The 22771-nt window shown below is 34.4% G+C and overlaps 1 protein-coding gene across 4 annotated transcripts; it reads left to right on the forward strand.

Annotated features, from left to right (window-relative positions):
- Positions 1-8781: 8781 nt before the first annotated feature.
- On the forward strand, positions 8782-19235 carry LOC147382034 (peroxisome biogenesis factor 10-like). Of its 4 annotated transcripts, none has more exons than XM_086429668.1 (11): positions 8782-9110; positions 10264-10277; positions 10465-10554; positions 11012-11106; positions 11958-12168; positions 12397-12466; positions 12826-12904; positions 17647-17780; positions 18289-18389; positions 18682-18768; positions 18874-19235. In XM_086429668.1, exons 1-11 carry the CDS (start codon positions 8924-8926, stop codon positions 18898-18900), a joined length of 1095 nt encoding a protein of 364 aa, XP_086285794.1. In that variant the 5' UTR covers positions 8782-8923; the 3' UTR covers positions 18901-19235. The 4 variants fall into 4 exon arrangements, with proteins under 4 accessions (XP_086285794.1, XP_086285795.1, XP_086285796.1 ...); XM_086429669.1 differs by having other exon boundaries at positions 11012-11049; XM_086429670.1 differs by lacking the exon at positions 10264-10277 and having other exon boundaries at positions 8955-9110.
- Positions 19236-22771: the final 3536 nt, after the last annotated feature.

Here is a 22771-nt window from a genome sequence, read left to right on the forward strand (position 1 = left end):
GCCATTCCCCATTCTCTCAAACTCTTCACCCCATTATACCCCCAAACCTCCTCCAAACATCTATAAATACCTCCCCTCTCATCCCAAAAATGGTTACCAAGTCTCCCTTAAAAAAAAATCTCTACTTTCTCTTTTCTACTCTATTACTCTCTCATGCCATCATAAAAAAAAGTAACTTCATTCTCATACTTTACTAAAAACCTAAGAAGCATAGAAAAAGAAGAAGGAATGAAGAAAGAAGGGTGAACTCGAAGCTTCAAGGTGGGTTCAAAATACCCCCTTCTCTCTCTCTAACTTTTCTCCTCTTCCCTTTTCTAATATTCTCATCTTCTATTTTATTTTATCTTTTTAATGATTGGACCCCAAGGCTAAAGGCTCATAAGGGTTATTACCATCAATGAAATGACCCTATGATCATGCCGAAAATGAATCCCTAACGAGGGTACAAACACTTTCACGTGGCACTTTATTTCCCAATATTTTGTCAAAATCAAAATGATTGAGTTGTGTAGAGGTTACCGCCATTTGGCGGGGAGAAAAGGGTGCCTAATACCTTCCCTTTTCTCCAACCGAGCCACTTGCCCGAACCTCTAGGTTGGATTAGTTCCCTATCCGTTGCGAGTCACTAACGTCAAAAAATGGTAATTTTTCAAAAAGTACACATCGGGTGACCATTCACACCCATTTACAATTTGAATGGTGGCGACTCCAAATCGTAATATATGTGGTCGTCCTAATGACGAAAACCACGTGCCTATAGTTTCAGTATGTTTATTCGTACATGTTAGGTGAGATTATTAATAGGGGCTACTTGTGGACCTATTGGGTAACCATTGTTACTCGCATTTTACTTTCTATTTTTTTAGCTGTAGAGCCTGTAGTAGGAGAGGCAGTCGTAGAGCTGTCTAGCGAGGACTATTTGGTGGGTCATACTGATGACTAGAGTCCGTTACCCAGTGAGCATCATGACTACTTCTACTAGGAGTCTGTTCATCCTAGGAGAGGTATATGTTCTTTTTGGGGCCGAGTGCTAGGTCTATGTTAAAGTATGGAAATTTTTGTAATCCTGTATATTTTTACCTTTTTGTGTAACTCTAATCAAAGTTTACGATATTCACAGTTTACCATCTTCCACATCTTGTATATTTTGGTACATTGTTATATATAGGATTTATTGGTTATTAGCTTATCAATTTTTCTTTGCTTTTGAGTTTCGTGAAACGTTAACATAAGAAGAGGAAACTGTCTAAACTTCGATGTTTGACCTCGGGATTTGTATTAGCATTTGGTGGGACGCCACACTTTCTCTCTTTCTTGCTTGCTCGTGTTAGTCGGGTTTGCTTATCTTAAAGAGTCAAGTCAAGGAACTAAGGATTGTTCCCATAATATTTTGATGGGAATTTAATTGAATAGTAAAAGAGAGAGACACATAAGTTTAGTTAATGATGGTTAATGTTAGCGATGGAGATGTGGTGGGGCCCGCCACATCTTCTTCCTCCACTTCACAGCCTGCCATAGGGAGGTGGTTCCTTCTCGTTGCACAACCAAAGATCATGAGAATTGCCGAGAAGGACGACCAATACGCATTTTTCGTTTACGATGTGTGTCGTGATGCCTATTGCCATTTATTCGGTTAGTTTCGATTTAAATTCTAATTTTAAAGCTAGGGTTTTGTTAGTTATTTCATTTGGGTTGGTTTTTTATTTCCTAAAAATTACCACTTTTTTGTGAAAAGAGAGGGATGCCTAACACCACCCATTTTCTCTAACTAAACCCTTACCTAAATCTTTAAGGGAACGGTGTCCTAATCTGTATGAGAGTCACTAAAAAAATTGTTTTTCCTAAAATCATATTTCGGGTGCCCATTCACACATTTTAAAAAAAAAGAATGGTGGCGACTCCAAATTCATGTAGAGGTGATTTCCAGATTCAAAAATCACGTATTTGCAATAGTTTTAATGGATTCTTGTATCTCTCTATTAACAAAGAAAAGGAAGAAGAAAAAAATTATCCTAATCCACCACCCTAAAGAAAACCTCTCTCAAAACCCATTTTCCTCAACTTATCAAGAATTGAGCCTTTATTTCTAGGTACGCTCATCTCTTTATCTTTCTCCTTCTCACTCTCTCTCCTTTATTTGTAGACACCCCATTTTTGCACTAGCCTGATTAATCAACTCGTCAACCCGATCGCAACGGTTCCCAATGATGGATGTTTATTCCAATGCTTTATTTTGTTACCAGATATGTTTTGGAAATCCGGATGAGGTATCTCGAATTGACAAAACCTTAGAAATCACACTACGCTAGGAAAATACAACCCCAGAAACGTAGAAATCATCATATTGTAGATCAAAAAGAAGCTTCACGATAAAAATCATTAAAAATGACCAAATTACCAAAATACCCATAACATCAAAACAATCCTAGAGCCTACATTACGCTTAGAAAAACCCATTCAAACACATAAAACAACAAATTAAAATCAAATAAATCATTTTGTCAATTTTCACAGAATTTGACAAAATTATGAAAATGCCCCTCATCAAGTTCACGACCATTTCATACAAAAAACTTTATAAATGACAAAAACCAACACTCCCATTGAATTTCTTATGAAAAATTGATTCCAAAACATCCTGGAACATTGAAAAACGACTTAAAATGTAAAAAATCATTTTCGAGGGTAAAATGGTAATTTCAAAATTTTAATACTTAAAAATTTTAAAATTAATAAATAAATCATTAAATAATGTAAAGTGAAACATTAATAAAATTAATTTTAAAATTTAAATAAAAAAATCGATCAATTAGACTTTCAGGCAAAATTGTTGATGGTTCGTAAGATATTTCTTTAAGGACCTCTCCATTTGGGGGTCCAAAGAATTAAAGATATAATAGAGGGGGGTTCTCCAAAAATTTAAAATTAATAAAGCAAGACTAAAATCAAGATATTAAAGTCAATCAAATAAGACTAAAGTCAAGATATTAAAAGCCAACCAAGAAAGACTAAAGTCAAAGTATTAAAGTCAATCTCATAAGACTAAAGTCAAAACCCTAAATCAAAACCCTAATCTAAACTAATCAAGTCAATCTCATAAGAATAAAGTCAAAACCCTAAATCAAAACCCTAATTTAAACTAATCAAGTCAATCTCATAAGACTAAAGTCAAAACCTTAAATTATAACCCTAAATTAAAATCTTAAAGACTAAGCCCATCTCATAAGACCAAAGTCAAAACCCTAATTAAAACTCTAAAAGAAACCCTAATGCTTCTAAAAACTTTATAAATAGGAGCCTCCACACCCTATTTTCGTATCAAAGAAAAAATCCAAAGAGAAGTAGGTCAAAAAGCCTCCCTAACCTCCCATATACCTCAATTTTGAAATCTTAACTCCTTACCTAACACCCATACCTCAATTTTAACTCAAAAAATACTTAGAAGCCCTTCAAAAATACCCCAAAACCCATAAACAAATTCGAAGAATTCAAATATAAGAAAGAGATAATTCAACTTAGAGATTAGAAATTAGATCCGGTGACAGAACGAAGCGAGGAATACTGTACAAGAAGCTGTTCTATCAGATCTGAGGGAAAAAAATCATTGCGTTCAAAAAAGGTAAGTATTTTTTATTATTTTATTGATTAGGTCTTTTTAGCAATGTAGTTCTATTTGGAAATTAATAGAGACCGGCGTTTGCTGGGCGGGGTTCGTGCTTAACACCTTCCAACTCTGTAATGTGATCCCCGGACTTAGTTTCTTATTTTTCGTAGATTAGTTTCTTTTCTCTTTTAGAGTCAATGTTCGGTTCCTAGACCATAATAACTAGGTGGCGACTCCCAAACCTCAAGGATCAAAAGTGGATCCGTGCACCCCGCGGATCGAGGGCGCTTTCATTATTTCCTTATCTTTATTTTCTCTCCACAAAGATATTAGGAGAAGCTCTCTTTACAATAATGGCTCTTTAATCTGTTAAAGCAAAATCCTAAAGTTCTGATCTTGGAAATACATGTACTCCATTAAAGCCCCTACTAGTTTATTAAATTCATTCGTCAAATCAAACTTGATTCTTTCTCTATCTCCACACTCTAATTATTTCTTCCCGAAGAGATGAAACAATGCAAAGAAAAGGTTTTGTCATTCACAATTTTTATCTCCACCCCTAAACCAAGGTATTCTTCCCCCTTTCCCTCTCCCCTCTCCCCTCTCCCCTCAAAAAGGAAAAAAACCTACATATTTATCCCAAACCTATATTTTTTTCCCAATCCAATTTGTTTGTTTGTTTTTTTTTTTAAAGATCAAATTAGACTAGGTTGAATGAAATTAAAATCGGATCAAATTAGGTTCCAAGATCCATTGATCTGATCAGATCTGGATCATGAGACAAATTTTTGGATCACAGTGGCTTGGGGTAGATTCGATACCGAATTGATTCATTGCAACTTTAACCCACAACCCCTTACCTGGTTTGGAAGACATAAACCGCTAGTGTCTAGTGATTTACCCTTTCATTAAAAAATTACTTTATTTATTTATTTTTACAATTAATTAAAATATTAACCCATCTATTTCATCGAGATACAAATAAATACATTTACGGTTATGTGTGCACCTCCACGTTAGAAATGTAAGAGTCGTACTAATCTCAACTCAGCATTAGTGTAAAAAAATACCTAGTAGATTTGGGTTTCTCTTTCCCAAATTCAAAAAAAAAAAAAAAAAAACTCTGGTAGAGGCAAACGAATCTCTTTCTTCTCCGAAGACTAGAAGGTTTTCTCTCTCTCCATCACTAGATTTAGATTCTACTTTACAGAAAAGACAACACTCAACCACCTAACAACTCTACTTTTTGATCCAGGTTTCCTTTTTATCCTATTTTTAGTTCTCCCCCCCACCCCATTCCACCCCACACCCACCCACCCACCACACACACTTAGAGATGAGCCATCGAAACCTTTTTTCTTCAAGGGACGACGCGACCCGACACTTTTATCTGCTTTTCGTTCTCTTTCTCATTCTTTAGCCTCCAATTCATCAATAATGATCAAGATCTGTATTTTTCAAGTTCCAATCTTCAAAGACCATTGATCCTCAAAGCATATTTGACTACATGTAAGTAAAAACTCAGTAAACAGAACTAAAACGAAAGTCTTACAAGTAATATTGATTGTTTCTTCTAATAATGAAGTTAATTCTGATGGATTTGGATTCGGTTTTAATTTATATCTGATTATTATTGGAGAGAAGCGCAAATCGCCTTCTTTTATTACTGTTTTTCTTTATCTTTCTTTCGAGGAAGAAAAACTGTTTCTTTTTGTTTGATTCTGATCTTCCAAATAAGTGACCACATTTTTTTTCCAAAGAAAAGTATGCAAAATCAGACCGTTTGGTAGATCTCTCTCTCTCTCTTTCTCTTCAGATACTTCTGAGAATCTGAGCTCACCTTTTGTTATGTTCTTCGAGAGAGTTTGAGCTTTTTCATGGTAGATTCGATTGAAGATGATGATAGTAGAAACCACCAACAAGCGAGAGACTGAGATGATGCCGAGAAGATTTGTTGACGTGTGGTTTTTGTGGAGTCTCGTTCACTTATTGATGGTCGTGAGAATCGGCTAAAATTTCTGAATGAATTAACTGCCGAAAAGAGTTTTAACTCTAACCAAACAACCAAGTTTGAAAATTAGGAACGCGTTCAATACATTGGGGCCTTCACACGGCTTTTCCAAACACTCTATTAGAGAGTCCAATAAGGATTGAAATGTTAGTAATACATAAGGTTGGGTTATGATATATTAAGGTTAACATGCATAACCTGTGAACACAATATGATTATAACATACTTAACCTGTGTACACTAGATCAATATGACGTACTAATGACATTATAATTATCAATACAAGTTGTTTTAATAATTAGATTAGGTGGGTCCACACGATAAGATTCAAATCCGAATCCATTAACTTGACAGTTTAGATGCTAATGATTTCCAACTAAAATGTATCTCTCAAACAAAAATCAGAAAAATACCTATAGATTGTTAGTCTGTGTCATACATCGATGGTTGTTGGTCCTCGTTTGACGATAAAATCGGCGATCAGAAACAAATCTCTCTTTTTTGCATTTTAGGGTTTGAGAAACCCTTTCTCCATTAGAGTTGAGTCGATTTTTAGAGAAGGATAACAATTAGAATTGGATTTAAAATTTAGGGGTATTATTGACATTTCAATCCTTATGGGACTATCTAAGTCTCTCTTTCTCTCTCCATCACTTGCTTGCGGTAGTTAGATTTGCTTGTCCTTAAGAGTCAAGTCAAGGAACTAAAGATTGTTCCCATAATATTTTGGGGAGAATCTCCTATCTTTTAGTACCTCTCTCTCTATGTATTTATACAAGTAAAACCCTAGGATCCCCTTTTTATCCTCTTTTCAATTGTGTCCTTTTCTATTTTAGTAGGTTGTTTTGATTATGAACATTTTTAATTGATATCATTGTCTTGTTCAACCCATTCCTTTTCGGGATTTTCCTTTAATAAAAATTCCTACTCCGTTATTCACACCCAATCATCAATTTTGTTGGGATTTGGGTTGCCTAAGCCATTCTACCACGTAATCTTGACCCGATATTCCCCCTACCAATCGAAACCTGAGCTCATGGTTGGTTTACCACTGTGCTTACCCTCGGATCTTCATACTAAACCCGAATTCCTAGGTACCACTTGTCGTCCCTTGTTACCCAACGAAAAATAACCTCCACACTCTTCATATCTGTTTCAGTTGTTATTTTAGTGTCATGGACCTCATTATTATTATTTTTTAAGTTGAACCATAAACTTGTCCTAATTTTACTCTCATTTGCACTAATCGACCTGAGCTATTATTATCAAGGTTTACAATCTCATCTCAAGGCAATGTTTTGTTCAAGAAAATCTAAGACCATTTTAGATGAGAGATTTTGAGAGAAGAATCTGAGACTATCTTAACTAAAGATACTACTCAGAGATGGTATAAAACTTTAAACCATTTTGTTATTGAGGCTTAAAATCTTGTCTTGAGGCAATGTTTTGGACAAGAGAAAATCAAGATTGTCTTTACCGAAACTTCCCATGATAATTAGAAACTTTTTTTTTTTTATATAAATAAAACGATTTCAATAAAAATGAACAGATGAGGGAGGTCAAGACGACCAAATCTATAAACAGGGAACAAAAATGGAGTAGCCACTACTCAGGAACAATACTACAATCCCAGTCCCGTCTAAGAATTTAGTAACATTGAATGTTTTGAGGTTGATGTTTTGTTCCAATCTTTGTCAATATTAGAGTGATTGTAACGGGAAGATTGATTAAAGAAGTTTAGTTATACAGTTTTGAAGTATAAATTTATGTTGGAGTTTTATGATCGGGTCTCAAATTGTCCAGTTATGAATTACTTGATCTAGTTTTGACTGGGTGAATCGGGCTAGTTATATATTTTAATTACAATAGTCAAGATATGTTGAAAAATGTTTAATTATTATAGATTAAGATGTATAAATAGAATATTGTCGGTCTTGACATTCGCTTTTATAATCAATTTGGACCTGAGTTAGTTTTGACTTGAAGAGTTACTTACATGAAGAGAGCTTTAGAAACCTTAGCCCCCTCTCTAAGTTCTTGAATTGAGCTGAGCTCTACATCACCCATCATGATTTACAATCTTGGTTTGTAGTTTCTTATCTTATTATTCTCAAGTTTGATTGATTTTATTCCTATTTGCATCAGTTATGGAGCAGTGGCTAAGTATTTGATCGGAATGGTTGTGTTTATGGGTTTCATACTTGTATTCCATGGAAGACGATTACACGTCAAAGGAGATTAATTAACCTGAAGCAGAACTTTGCAGTCTATAATATGTCCATCTGTTTTGTGGTGCCTCATTAGAAAAGTCTCATCATACATTTCCTTCTATATGAGGGACCCATGCTTCCCTGTTCAAATACAATTTTCTTTCTTTTTTTATTTATTTTTTTTTTTAAATTATTATAAGAATACCGAGAATTAATTTTACGACCTTGAGAAAAATTATCATTGAGATAAGTATTAATGGGACGTGTATAAATCTTGACGATAGAATTTTGCATTTACACGTTTGGGGTTATATGTTTTTTCTTGAGCCAACAAAATTCAACCCTCTTACGTATATATGATCCAATAAGTCCGCAAAGAGAGAGATACATAATTGTCGGTGTCAACTAACTTAGTTGGTTTACAGAATATGATGATGAAAATATTGACATTGGTAGAGGATGCACGTCTAATACGATACCAAATGAAGTTGATGATGAATTGATTGCTGATATGGATATTGTACCAGATGAGATTGCTCACTAGATTTATAATGCTGTATATACATGATAATGTAAAATTTTATTTAATTATTTATTATTTATTTGATAGATATTAAGTATGTTAGTACAGAAAAAATGAAATGAAAATTTACTTTTTATTTTTTAATATTAAATCTTATGTTTATACTTATGTTAACATATTATTACTTATATCAGATAAATATATATATATTTTTAAATATCATTTTTAATTTCATCCAGCAAATTTTAGATAACAGGTTACTAAACAGTTTAACATCTTGATAACATAATTATACAGCATGTTACCAAATAGTATACTCAATTCCGTAAGTTACTTCATTAACATCGATATCAATTTTCTCTCAATTTTAGCAACTTAATTCAACATCAACAATTTTATATATAACTTTTTCAAATAAAGTATAAAACTCTCTCTCTCTCTCGCTCACTTGCTCGCGGTAGTCGGGTTTGCTTGTCTTCAAGAGTCAAGTCAGGGAATTAAGAACTGTTCTCATAATATTTTGGCGGGAATTTAACTGAATAGTGAAAGAGAGAGACACAGAGGTTTAGTTAGTGATGGTTAATGTTGGCGATGGATATGTGGTGGGGCCCACTACATCTTCCTTCTCCACCTCACAGCCTGCCGTAGGGAGGCGGTTCTCTCTCGCTGCGCAACCGGAGATCATGAGAGCTGCCGAGAAGGACGACCAGTACGCCTCTTTCGTTTACGACGCATGTCGTGATGCCTTTAGCCATTTATTTGGTTAGTTTTGATTTAAATTCTAATTTTAGGCATAGGGTTTTGTTGGTTAGTTTGATTGGGTTTGGTTTTTTCTTTTTAATCGTTAATTAGTTGTTTTTTTTGTTTGTTTGTTGAATTTGGCTCAAAGCTTCGTATGGAACAATCTTATTTACCTGAAGCTGGAATTAGAGTTAGGGTTTCAATATTTTATTGCCTTTCGATAATGTTCTTAGCAATCTAAAAGAGTCATCACAATTCACAGCGAATACGAGTAAAATTCTTGAAGTGCATTGAAATAAAATGGGTTTATATGCTTTTTCAAGAAACCCACTTTTCGTGATGCTAGTTAGTGGTGGATATTCACAAAATTTGATTTTTATACTATTTCTTGCTTACCCATTTTGAATTTTTATTAGAATTAATTATGACCATATTTTAATTTGTCTTTTGAGGACTTTAATTAAATTTTGCACTTAGGAATCAATTTGCCAACTGATTCGGCGCAAATGGGTGTCATCGGAAATTTTCAATTGATTGGGTTTATTTGTTTCTCTCTGAGGTTACGATTGAAGTTTGGATATGAGAATTCATTGAAAACAGGTTAAATTTCTTGCTTAAGAGAAAATTTTGGATTGCTGCAAGCCTGCAAGTGATATCTATCTTAAATTTAAAATGCTTTTTCTGAGCCTTTGTACTTTTGGTGTGTACTTTTAAATTCTATCTTGCCTGTGACACGGCTTTCATATATAGCAGCTGAGGTGGTTGGGTCAATTTTCAACTCAGTTGACATATGCCACGTGGAAGAAAGACGAATTTTTCATTTTTCCCTTTTTTTTTTTTCCTTGTAAAATATCAGAATTCAATAGACGTAATTATTCGTAGGGAAAAAGTGCTATATGTAGTAGAGTGAATGTTATGTGGACTAGGAGGTTATTGTCCATTTGGCAATTCAGATAAATTTGTTCAGATAGATGGTTCAGTTTTTCCATGTCACAACACATGGCAAGAAAACCTTATTTTAACATGTAATAATGAAGTCTCTGACCGGTACCCAGTCTCTCTCTCTCTCTCTAATATATATATATATATATATATATATATACAATGAGAATACTTTATATTGTTTGGTTCTGATAATGTTTGCCTTTACTTACATGTACATGAGTTGCTGTAGCTTACCAAAGTGAGGTTAGTCTTTTGAACTGCTTTGGTACCTAGTATTTCTTCTGCATTTTTATGTTCCATGATAGAGCTATAACTTTTAATTGCTGTCAGATCCGATTCTTTAGTATGTATTTTACAATGGGATCAACCTCTCATTGCATGTATTCGGGCTTATGAGAGGCATAGTATTTTTGTTTTCTTCATTTTGCAGACCAAACTGTTGGGTCAGATGCTTTATTATGTATTGACAATATGTTCGGGGCAACAAACACTTGGGGAAGAATATTGTGAAATTACACAGGTCCGTATCCTTTAATTAATTAATTTATGTATTTTTGTAGTTTTTTAAAATCTAGAACTAGGGCACTAACTTTCGTTGAAGTGTTCTGCAAATGGAATACAATTTGGTCAAGTAAATAAGTCTCTCCTCTTTTGTGTTCAACAGTTTAGAGGACAAGAACATCATTTTCTTGAGAAATGCTTGTTACAAAAAATTAGTGGAATACCCTTATTTATTTGATTTTAAAATCTAGTGTTTTTACTGTGCCAACCGTTTCCCTCCAGCAGTCTAAGGACTTCAATAATAGACAGTTTCTTGAAATATTATACATCATTCATATTATAAACATACTTGTCCTGATGCCCTTGTGTACTGCATAAGAAATGCTATTTGAATTCTTACTTGAGATTAAAAGGGTATCTTTGTCAAGAAAGTTTACCATTCCATTGCATTCTGATACTTAGAATTGATCTTGCAGGTTGCAGGTCCTTATGAGATTCCTCCAACACCAGCAAGGTGCGCTCTCTTCATTTTGTTCCAGACAACAGTTCCTTATCTTGCAGAAAGAATAAGGTTCTTTCACCTCTTTTTAAAATAGGTGCTTAAATGTTCAGTTTTGGTATGTGTATCCTTATTTCCATATCTGGTCAATGGATTTTTTTTCCAGTATATGCTTTTGGATTTAAAAAAATCCCATCAAAAGTGGTTTTCTTACTTTGGAGAATGTTATAATCCAAGGTATCACTTCAGTTAATTTTCGTTCCTTGTGAAAATCTAGTGGTGAGTTGGTCTTGTCGTGTTCTATCCATTGTTACTTTGCATGAGAGGTGTGGGCTTATTTCTCGCTTCAATTTCACAATTCTCAGTGTTTTTCCAGCTCCATTCATTCCTTATTTTAGAGTTTGCAATCTTGGGCCTTTTGGGGGATGGAAAGTATACAATGGTACCTTTTTTTTTCGGCGGTTTGTTGGGTATTTTTGAAGGGATGGAGCAATCGATCCCGGGTGTTTAGTGTTTTGGGGTTGATCTTTTTCTGGTATAAATTGTTTGAAGAGATCGTTGTGTACTTAATATTTCCTTGTACTCAAATGGTCATCTTGACCATCATTTATTTTCATCAATACATCTCTTTTCGAAAAAAAAATACAAATTTGAACTGATTATTGATAGGGGATTTGAACCTGTCTGAAATTTCTCTTTCTATGGGGTATTCTGATATAGTGAAGTGGGAAAGTTTTATTCTGGGGTACCACAATTATTAACTCAGTTGAAAAAGATGGGGCTGCACCCAAATAATTGGGTATCTATCAACACCACTAATTTTATAACACTTATCTTTTGTATTATAATGTTTTTCCCCAAGTTTTTCATTTGAACTGGTTATTATTTCATCGGAAAAAGTTTGAATTGTTTCTGTTTGGCAGTGCTAGAGTGGCTGCACGTGGGATCATCCTTGCTGATTCACAGTCTGATGAGTTGTATGGAAACAATGTTCATGGAAGTAATCAAGTTCAATCTTCTATTACTACTGAAAGCCCATCTTCCTCTGCAACAGGGGTATCTATATCATACCTTTCAAGGTTGAAGCTGAAACTCTATGGACTGTGGTTGTATGCTGTGCAGAAATGGCCTACTGTATGCCACACACCTTTCTGGATATATTTCTGATTTCTCCATCCCATTTTTCAGTTCCTGGAAGCATGCTTTATTGCTTGTTAATTCCTTTTTCTAAGCAAATGAATTGAATGTAGGTCTTTTGGTAGAGTGAACTACAACTCTTTTTCTTTGTTGAACGTTACCTGATCATTACATGGTAGACTGTTTTCGACTTTCAACTAATTTCTTCTCGTTCTTACTGTTTAGGTGCTTCCGTTAGCTCGCGAGCTTTTACAATTGGTTTTCCGTACCAACCTCATGTTCTTTTACTTTGAAGGTGATTCCTAGTTTTTGAAAGTCCACACATTTATAATGGAAGTTCTAGTGTCATGAGCTTGAGGGAAAATGTTGGTTGACTGATCCAACTTCGTATGATATTTATGTGGTGTCACAAATTGTCTATTCTTACTATTGGTCTTATGTTGTTTATTTTTATCGAATTATGACGTGGCACGGATTTTCTTCAGTCCAAGTAACATAGGTTAAGCCTAGTTTGTATTTATTCTTTGTGCGGGTTCCTTTGGTTTTCTCAAGCCCTAAGGATAGTCTTTCTATTTCTCCTTTTTCATCTCTTTAATGAAATATTTTATCTATCAAAAAAATTTAAAAATCTTTTACACCATCTGTATCATGCAGGACTGTATTATCATATATCAAAACGTGCTGCTGGTGTTCGTTATGTGTTCATTGGAAAGCCATTGAATCAACGGCCTAGGTACATAGCAGTAAAAAAAGAAATTTTATTAATAGTTTTATGTATTTCAAAATTTCAAGAGGACTTACTAAACCAAGAATTCCTTCTACAAATAGATTGCAAGTCAGCAACATTTGTTTTGGAAAATGATGTTAAAAATATTGCCTCCAAACATATTTTTGCCAGATGGCAAGTTATATTATCAATTTTTGATTTCAAAATAGATTATATAAAAGGAGAAGCTAATTCTATCCCAAATTTTCTTACCAGAGAATTTTTACAAGGCAAAAAAGATGGCAGGTAATTCAAGCTCTTCTTTGTCAAAACCCAAGTCTAAAAGTTCTTATGCAATACCACCTCCAGTTCCCCAAATTCAAAAAATCACTCCAAAAAATCCTTCACAATTTAGTTCGTGCAGTAATCTTTTCAATAAATTCCAAGTGTTAGGAACCACTAGTCCAGTAAAATCCTATGCTCAAACAATAACTGGTTCTTCCTCTCAGAATACATCAGAAATCGAGCACACTCCCACTTTCTCTTTAAAACCCCAGCATATTTATAAACCCAATTTGGCTTCAATAATGGCTGTAGAATCTGAACTTGAAAAATTATGTCCAAAAGCTTTTGCTCAGACAGTTTTTATAAAACCAAATCAATTCATCTCTTCAATTCCAACAAAAACCCAAAATTTTTATGAATTTATCCTTGTTGATACAGACTCTGCTTTAACTACCCATGTTTCAGATAAGAATGATCCCAATAGAATTTCATATTCCAAGTGCCAGATCTTAAAAGTACTCACCCTTACCACTTGGGGACAAAATCCAAACACCATGAAAAGATTTTCTCAAACATTCAATCCACAGTTCTACAATTATTGGGATTACCAAAAAGTCTGGTTTAACACCTTCACATTTCAAAATGAGCAGTACAACCATTCCTGGTTTTTCCTATTTAATGACCAATTGAAAGTACAATTTCCTATTTGGTTTATCGATTGGTGGAACCAATATAGACCAGTTCCAGCCATCCTACCTGTACCAGTTCATGAAGGGTTCCAATTTTTTATACAAAACTTTTCTGCTCCAGACAATCTTTCAAAAATTCCAAATCTATTAATTTTCTTTGCTCAATTTTCCCTTGCATGGATCTCCTGTTGGGAGTATTGCATAGGGTCCATATCCCAATTTCAACCAAATCCATTCTTAGTAAGAAAATTTAAAGTAAAATGGTGGGCAAACTTACGTTTTGATAAAATCACTAAAGCAGGAGTTACTTCATGGCTTCATAGCCATCCCCAGCAATCAAGAATTACAGCACCCAGTTCTACAGAATTTCCATTGTCCAAATCACAAATCCAATCCAAACTAGCGGGGGCCACTACCAAAGTAGAAATGAGAAAACATTTGCTGGAAGCTCTTTTACAAGTGGAAGAAGAAGAACCAGAAGTCCTTGAAGATTTTACCCCACTCAATGAAGACGACTATGAAGGAATTTTTCCTTCTTGTCACCTTCCTCAAAATAATTGATAAGCATGCAATCCAAGTCACCAGATCAGGATCTAGTCAACTTCAACATAACTCCAAAAATATCAGAGAAGGCAATGTAATTCCACAGTAAAAATGTTCCAAGTGTTCTAGATAAAATGTTTATTTTACCGCCATCATGCACTAGCAACAACTTTGTAAGTCTTTTGGGTCTAGTAAAAGATAGAGTCGAATCTTTAGTGGGAAACCACCCAAAGGCAGCCGTCCATGTGCTGTTAAAGGTTCTTTAATTAATTCTCCAGTAGTCCTTATCAAAAATAGTTTTGAAGACCCTCCTATCCATTTAGACCAAACACCTGTAATCCTTATCAAAAACAGTTTCGAAGACCTTCCAATCCATTCAGACCAAACACCTGTACCAAAACTATTCGGAATCCAAAATTTAATTTCAAATCCGAGACCTTTAAAAAGAGAAGAAATCTTCCTTAGGAAGGCATCGATCGAATTCTCCAACCTTCATTCTTCAACTTTCATTTCCAACTTTCCAACTTTCACTCTCCAACTTTCTTCCAGAGCAATCAAACTTCCATTCTACCTATTTTCAATCTAATCCTTTGACCAAATTCTTCTCCACTCTCAACCAATCCTTTCAATTTACTCCATCAACCAATCTTCAAAAGTCTAAAGAACTACTTGGTAATATTGCTTTTTCTCTAATATGATTTTCTTTTCAATATTATAATATTTATTTATGTTTATTTCCTTTTCAAAGATTGTTAAATATAATTGTGTTTTATTAAAAGTTCTAATTTCATGCCTAGATATAATTTTGATATAGAAGAAAGATATCAATTATCAAGACCAAGTTTTCTCTCTTAAATTTATAATCTAAATTAGACCTAGGAATAATGAAAAAGAAATATTACCAAGTAGTTCTTTAGACTTTTGAAGATTGGTTGATGGAGTAAATTGAAAGGATTGGTTGAGGGTGGAGAAGAATTTGGTCAAAGGATTAGATTGAAAATAGGTAGGATGGAAGTTTGATTGCTCTGGAAGAGTATTAGGGAATTCTTAAGTGAAAGTTGGAAAATTGGAAATGAAAGTTGAAGAATGAAAGTTGGAGAATTCGATCGATGCTTTCCTAAGGAAGATTTCTTATCTTTTTAACGGTCTTGGATTTGAAATTAAATTCTGGATTCCGAATAGTTTTGGTACAGGTGTTTGGCTTGAATGAATTGGAAGGTCTTCAAAATTGTTTTTGATAAGGATTACAAGTGTTTGGTCTAAATGGATAGGAGGGTCTTCGAAACTGTTTTTGATAAGGATTATAGGTGTTTGGTCTAAATGGATAGGAGGTGCTTTGAAACTGTTTTTGATAAGGACTACTGGAGAATTAATTAAAGAATCTTTAACAGCACATGGACGGCTGCCTTTGAGTGGTTTCCCACTAAAGATTCGACTCTATCTTTTACTAGACCCAAAAGACTTACAAAGCTGTTGTTAGTGCATGACAGCTGTAAAATAAACATTTTATCTAGAACACTTGGAACCTTTTTATTGTGGAATTGGATTGCCTTCTCTGATATTTTTGGAGTTATGTTGAAGTTGATTGGATCCTGATCTGGTGACTTGGATTGCATACTTATCAATTATTTTGAGGAAGGTGACAAGAAGGAAAGATTCCTTCACAGTCGTCTCCATTGAGTGGAGTAAAATCTTTAAGGTTTTCTGGTTCTTGTGAAAGAGCTTCCAACAAATGCTTTCTTATTTTAGCTTTGGTAGTGGCCCCTGCTAGTTTGGATTGGATTTGTTATTTGGACAATGGAAATTTTGTAGAATTGGGTGCTGTAATTCTTGATTGTTGAGGATGGCTATGAAGCCATGAAGTAACTCCTACTTTAGTGGTTTTATCAAAACGTAAGTTTGCCCACCATTTTACTTTAAATTTCTTGCTAAGAATGGATTTGGTTGAAATTGGGATATGGACCCTATGCAGTACTCCCAACAGGAGATTCATGCAAGGGAAAATTGAGTAAAAAAAATTAATAGATTTGGAATTTTTGAAAGATTGTCTGGAGCAGAAAAGTTTTGTATAAAAAATTGGAAGCCTTCATGAACTGGTACAGGTAGGATGGCTGGAACTGGTCTATATTGGTTCCACCAATCGATAAACCAAATAGGAAATTGTACTTTCAATTGATCGTTGAATAGGAAAAATCAGGAATGGTTGTAGTGCTCATTTTGAAATGTGAAGGTGTTAACCAGGCTTTTTGGTAATCCCAATAATTGTAGAACTGTGGATTGAATGTTTGAGAAAATCTTTGCATGGTGTTTGGATTTTGTCCCCAAGTGGTAAGGGTGAGTACTTTTAAGATCTATCACTTGGAATATGAAATTCTATTGGGATCATTCTTATCTGGAACATGGGTAATTAAAGCAGAGTCTGTAACAACAAGGATAAATTCATAAAATTTTTGGGTTTTTGTTGGATTTGAAGAGATGAATTGATTTGGTTTTATAAAAAGGTCAATTTTTTTTAGCATTCTTGATAACTAACTGTTTTCAACAGATTTTTTACTGACAGAGAATGATGTTCCTATCCTATATTTCTCACTTTGGTACTCCTTTTTTGTACAATATTTGTTTAGATTGTAGGTTTGTAAGTTTGCTTACCAGTATCAGCATGTTATGTCATCCTAATTATGCTTCTTACTCAGCATCTGTCTTACATGTATATATCTTTGGCTTCTCCATATAGTTTTTGGAACTTGCGTGAGCAATCCTTGGTATTAAAGCTTGGCTATTTTTATGCTTTTATTTTGAAATGCTTGGTGTTTCTGGGTTCACCCAACAACATCATCCTTCTCACATAGTCCGTAGCTGGAATTTTTAGCTTTTAAGGTTGGTATTCAGATATTCTGCCTACCAGGTACAAAAGGTGACAGCATGTTCTGAAAATGTGCTCTTTCTAACTATCCAATCTAGATATCATAACGGGGCATTGCTAGTGGTTGGATTCTAGGTTGTGTTTTCATTAAAAACTTCTCAAGAACTCCCTTGATATCTGAATACTCTCTTGCTTATTATTATATACTTAGATGTTCTTTGAGTGCTTTTCTCTCGCGTGTTTATTGCAAGCTTAATACTTTACAAGTGCTTGGTTTTTGTCTGGAGCTCATACCACTTGTGGCACCTTAACAAGATATGCTTTACTTATGATAAGTTTAAGAATTGTATTAAAAGAGGAAAATTGCTTATGATTGTTTTCTGAAACAGATACCAAATACTGGGAGTGTTCCTTTTAATCCAACTGTGTATCATTACTGCTGAAGGGCTGAGGCATAGCAATTTAGCATCTATTGCAAGTTCAGTGCATCAGACATCAATTGGAACCAACCAGACATCAGCAGGTTATCCATCGTAAACTCGTTTCTTAACCATCCTAACACATTTATGGTAGATATAAATAGTTTGGGAAATTATAATAAATGAAAAGGAAGTAAACATTTCCTTGGGTTTACTCGTTTCTAGTTTTATTGTTCCCTCAACACCATCATATTGCCTATTTTCATTCGGTGAACTTGTTTCTTGATAGCTCAACTTTCAGCTCCTTAAATCATATATAGCGCTGGTCTCATTGTTGTGTTGTAAAATTTCTCTTAAATTTGGTCAGTATATGCTGTCTGATCAAACAAATTCAAGTAGGAACTATTAGAAAGAGGGTGACTTAAACATATTTTATTTTTTGTTAGGAAAGAAACTTTTCTTATTTTATGAAGATCTTTTATTTCTCACTAATCAACCAAAGAAAAGCAAGAAGATAAACTTCACCAGTCCTATTTTATCTCAATGCTTACTTTTATTTATTCTATGTTATGCCAATAACCAGTTTGCTCTCCTTCATTTATGGGCTCACAGGACGAGGCTTGCCTGTTCTGAATGAAGAAGGCAATCTGATCACTTCCGATTCTAATCTTGACAAGGGCAGTTGGGCCAGCGATCCCGTGGTTGTCTCAGAGGTCTCTATTTCTTTAATCTCATCTGATGGTTTATTGATATCTTTTGGTTTCTTGTCAAACTATTTTGTGGTGTTGTGTTGGGTGTGGGTATCAAAAGTATTACTGATGTAGTCAGAAACAAAGCTTATGTGTCAGTATAAAAGGTGGTATTTCATAATCTTTGGAAACCGAGTACACCATCAATCCATTAGGTCCAAAATCTGAACAAAAGGGACCAAGACATGGATCTGTAATATTTAGTAAAATGGATTCCAGATGCCAAAATGTTGATTCTGTACTGTTTTGATTTCAGACCCAAGCAAGAAGTGTGATCAACAAATGTACCCTCTGTCTTAGTACGCACCAGCACCCAACTGCCACCCTTGTGGTCGCAACTTCTGTTAGTACCGTCCCTCTCCCCTCTCAAACAACTGTTATATCTCACTGGCTTTTTTATATGATCCTTATTGGGTTTCTATATATATTTCTTTGGTTCTACTTGCAGGAACTGCATTATGGAGTGGTGCAATGAAAAACCCGAATGCCCTCTGTCGTACTCCTGTAACTCACTCAAGTTTAGTTTGTATATATCATTCCGACTTTTGATGCCATTTATATGGTCGTCTACAAATTGATGATTAATAATTGGCACATTCACGCTGATGATCACTAACCACTCTTGCTTGCTTAGCAAAAGAAAAAAATATCTTTTAACAGATGACGTAGTTCGCAGTAATTTATTCTGAGAGGGATAGAGATATGGACTGTATGACCGATCTTACCAGTATAATTGTTGAGATGGATTTGCGTCAATTGGTGGCATTATTCTTGGCACTATAAAATAATAAACAGATTTCATTGTGTTTCTGTGTGTACCCTCGCAACCATTAAGAGCAATGATATTGGAATTTTAAGACGAATCGATGCAACTCTGGTTAGAAGAATTGCTCTGCTATTATATGTTGGGTTTATTTGTTAAGCATGAGCTTTGATAAGTGAATGATACTTGTCAGCTCAGGTGGGTTGTTTGTCCGTTAATGATCCTAGGAATTTGTATTGCGAAGCTTGATGATCAACCAATATTCTGGTGCTTCAGGTGACACTAGGATTTTATTTCATATTGAAGTGAATTCTTAACAAACATTGAAGCGGCCCTCTTCAACCACCAAAGGCCAAAAAGAGTCGGTTTCATCCAACTCTCACGTTTAACTTTGTTTGTTTACAAGGTTAAAGAGATAAGTAGAAAAATCCTTTATTAAGTTGTTTTAGAAGTTTAAAAATCTTCATTTAGTATCAATGAGTCATCACTATTATCATAATAGACGTTGAAAATCTCATGTAAGTTAAGAGAGAGGAGTTATCATAAGTTATTTATTTATGTATAAAAAAAGGAAAAATTACTAAAAGAGAGTTAAATATTTTAATATTTATAAAAAAATAAAATGATTTCATCAAAAAACAATTTATTTTAGTATCTCACCAGACTGTCCAGTGTTTTATACATTGTTTTACCAAAAATGCCCTCCAAAAAATTAAAACGTTGAACTGTCCAGCGTTTTAATGAGGGTTGGCAATGATCCGTGTCATTGAGAATATCATTTCAATTGTTCAAAAAAATAGATTATGTATGATGTGCCATGATCCTTGATAGACACAACAAGATGATCTGTTCTAATTTTATTATAGTCATGGGAAGTCCAAATTAAATGTTGGAAGCTTTTGCCTCCTTTGAATGGTTGTGTGCGAAAGTTCCGTGTGTGTGTTTTTTCCTTTCCTAATTTTAGATGACATTATTCAATTTGCATTCTATACCATGACAATTTGATTTCTGCATATGATCACACAACATGTATTTATTTATTTTGTCACATATTTATTTATATTGGAGGGAATTTTTGTTTTTGATGGGTAAGCTGGACTTGAACCCACAACCTTAAAGTTGTTTTGCAATGTGTCAAACCAACTGAGCTATGTGTCTAAGCCCATATTGGAACGAATTTCTTGTTCATTACAGTTAGATTGTAATTTCCTTGTTGATTGCTTCTTTCTCTTAAAATCATTTTTTTACGGATCAAAAACAAAAGTGAAGGACTCATATATTTGAATGAGCTGTGCAATCACAGAATTGTGTTTAATATTTTAAAAATAAAAATAAAGGTGATCCGGAAGTGGTAGGCATACTTCTGAGGTCAGTGGAGATTGTGGTTGGGGATTTAGTTCAGCCGTCAATCCTCAAGGCTTCTGTGGAAGGTTGCAACAAGGTCATCTGTTGTGCCACTGCTTACTCCACTATCACCGGACATCTCAACACTGTGGACCGGATAAGAGAAAAGTGTTCCAAGCCAGATCATCTTAGTTCTAGCTGACTGGGAGCCTTTCAAAGTTTGAGTCAGTCGCTATCTTCACTACTAAGAGCTGATTATAAAGGAGTGTACAACATTTCCAAAGCGCTAATGGTTTAATTACTGAACTATCTCTGTCTCCTCTTTTACTTAACTAGAACTAGTTGGTCCATTTGTCATTCCAAAACTGGTCTTGGAAAGGGCATTGACCTCAACTCCTTTTGTGTTACTGCAACTGCAGGGTATGTTTTTACTAGAGGAGGGTATGTGGAGCTGTCAAACGAGGCTTCACTTCCATTGGGTTGCACTCTTGACAGGTAGTAGACACTTGCTTGGGGCATGTGTTGTTGATAGCTTGACTGTTTTATCATTCATTGCATCCAATAAATTTTGTCACGCTTTCTGTTCTTCTGTTGTCTACTAACAACGTTAGATACGATGGTTTAGTTCTTGTTTTGAACGGTATATATATATATATACTAATGATAATAAATGATGGTTTAGGTGACCACTGAACCACAAAGATAGGGTAGGTTAGCCATGTGGCTTACAAATTGAACCCACCTGAAAAGTAAGTCTTCAAAAAAGACCCCTAAATTCCTCAGGCAACTTACACCCAAAAAAATGCAATACATAAAATGTTAATAAGAAGTTTATGAACCAATTGCTTCATTCCTTCAAACACTCGTCTATTCCTTTCCTTCTAAATGTCACCCAACACTAAATCTATATTTTACATCCTTACAAATTTCTCCATAGTTTTATATAATTGAACCTACATAAAGAAAGTGGTTACTTTGGGGTATTTATTACGCATCAATTTTAACTAGTATCTCATCTTATACCTTTTTAGTACCTTACTAAAGTAGTATTACTTATATTTCTTGTTGGTATTATTTATCGTAAAATCTTTAATTTTTGTGGTATTCTATAATTTAGTTTTTTTAACTTCATGCAGATGTTGGGTTTGTTGTGATGTGAGAAGTCTCTTTTGACTAGAAAAAATTACAAAATAAAAGAAGAAGTAGTTGTATTTTTTAATTTGACCAACAATATATCATCTACAAACACTACACACCTAGGGACTTATCCCTAAATAGTAACAATTAATACAACCATTACTAAAGGAAAAAATATGAATGGACTTGGAGTGTTCCCTGGTATAAACCTACCAACTGGAAACTAACTCCCATGTCTTTCCTCATATTCAAGGAGGTTTCACTTGTTGTATGTTGTTGCTGATGATATAGTATTGATTGATGAAACTATAGATGGAGTCAATGCGAGGACCTCAATTTCACAACAGAACTTCAAACCAAGGTTCGAAAGGGGATGATTGAAAAAATTTCAAATACCAAGGCTTGAGGTGAAGTTTGTAACCATCGATTCTTTTTTAGTTTTTGTGCTTTTTTACATTTTGTATATTTTAAACAAACTATATTTCTTTTCTTCTTTTAATTGTATCAAGTAACTTCTTGTTCTTACAAAGTGTCAACTAAGCTAAGTGGTAGATATGTGGAGTGTTGTTCCAACATCCTAGGTTCAAACCCCCTTGAACCCAGCTTCATTTGCTAACCACTAACCTTGTAGCTATTAAAAACATATCTTTGAATATGATCTGATGCAACATGCTTATAAAGGACAAAATTTTAAGAATTTTTGAATATGAGTTTTGGTGTTGGATTGCCAATTTGATAATCCATGTGGGGCCAAAGGACCCTTAGAGAGATTTGAAAACTTTCTTAGTTAGAGCAATTTCAACACAAATAGGCATAATGGTAGGCATATTATTTTAGAGAGCTATTTTGCATGTTCAAGGGTTTGGCACTCCAATCGTACTAGTCAAAATGACTCTTCTCAAATTCAGCTACAATAAACAACTGCCATAATTTTTTACAGTCATTAGGTAGAGAGAGAATCTCACTCTCTTCTTTTGTCTTTCCTACTTTCTCTCTCTAAAATATTTCAAAGTAGAGAACCTCAACCTGAGTGGATTGGAATGCTTTTGAAAGGTTTTGGCTTTGTAAGACGACAGTTGGGAAAGGATACAGGGTCCGAGCT

Source organism: Akebia trifoliata, unplaced genomic scaffold (genome assembly GCF_017979445.1).
Source record: "Akebia trifoliata isolate Shusen 1 unplaced genomic scaffold, ASM1797944v1 Contig00077, whole genome shotgun sequence".
Taxonomy (NCBI): Eukaryota; Viridiplantae; Streptophyta; class Magnoliopsida; order Ranunculales; family Lardizabalaceae; genus Akebia; species Akebia trifoliata.

Bases quoted from the DNA above. Each gene is read 5' to 3' on its own strand.
- LOC147382034 (XM_086429668.1), top strand. From the start codon at position 8,924: ATGGTTAATGTTGGCGATGGATATGTGGTGGGGCCCACTACATCTTCC. The intron at 10,555-11,011 runs GTCCGTATCCTT...TTGATCTTGCAG, and splicing joins AATATTGTGAAATTACACAG to GTTGCAGGTCCTTATGAGAT. The intron at 18,390-18,681 runs GTCTCTATTTCT...TTTTGATTTCAG, and splicing joins ATCCCGTGGTTGTCTCAGAG to ACCCAAGCAAGAAGTGTGAT.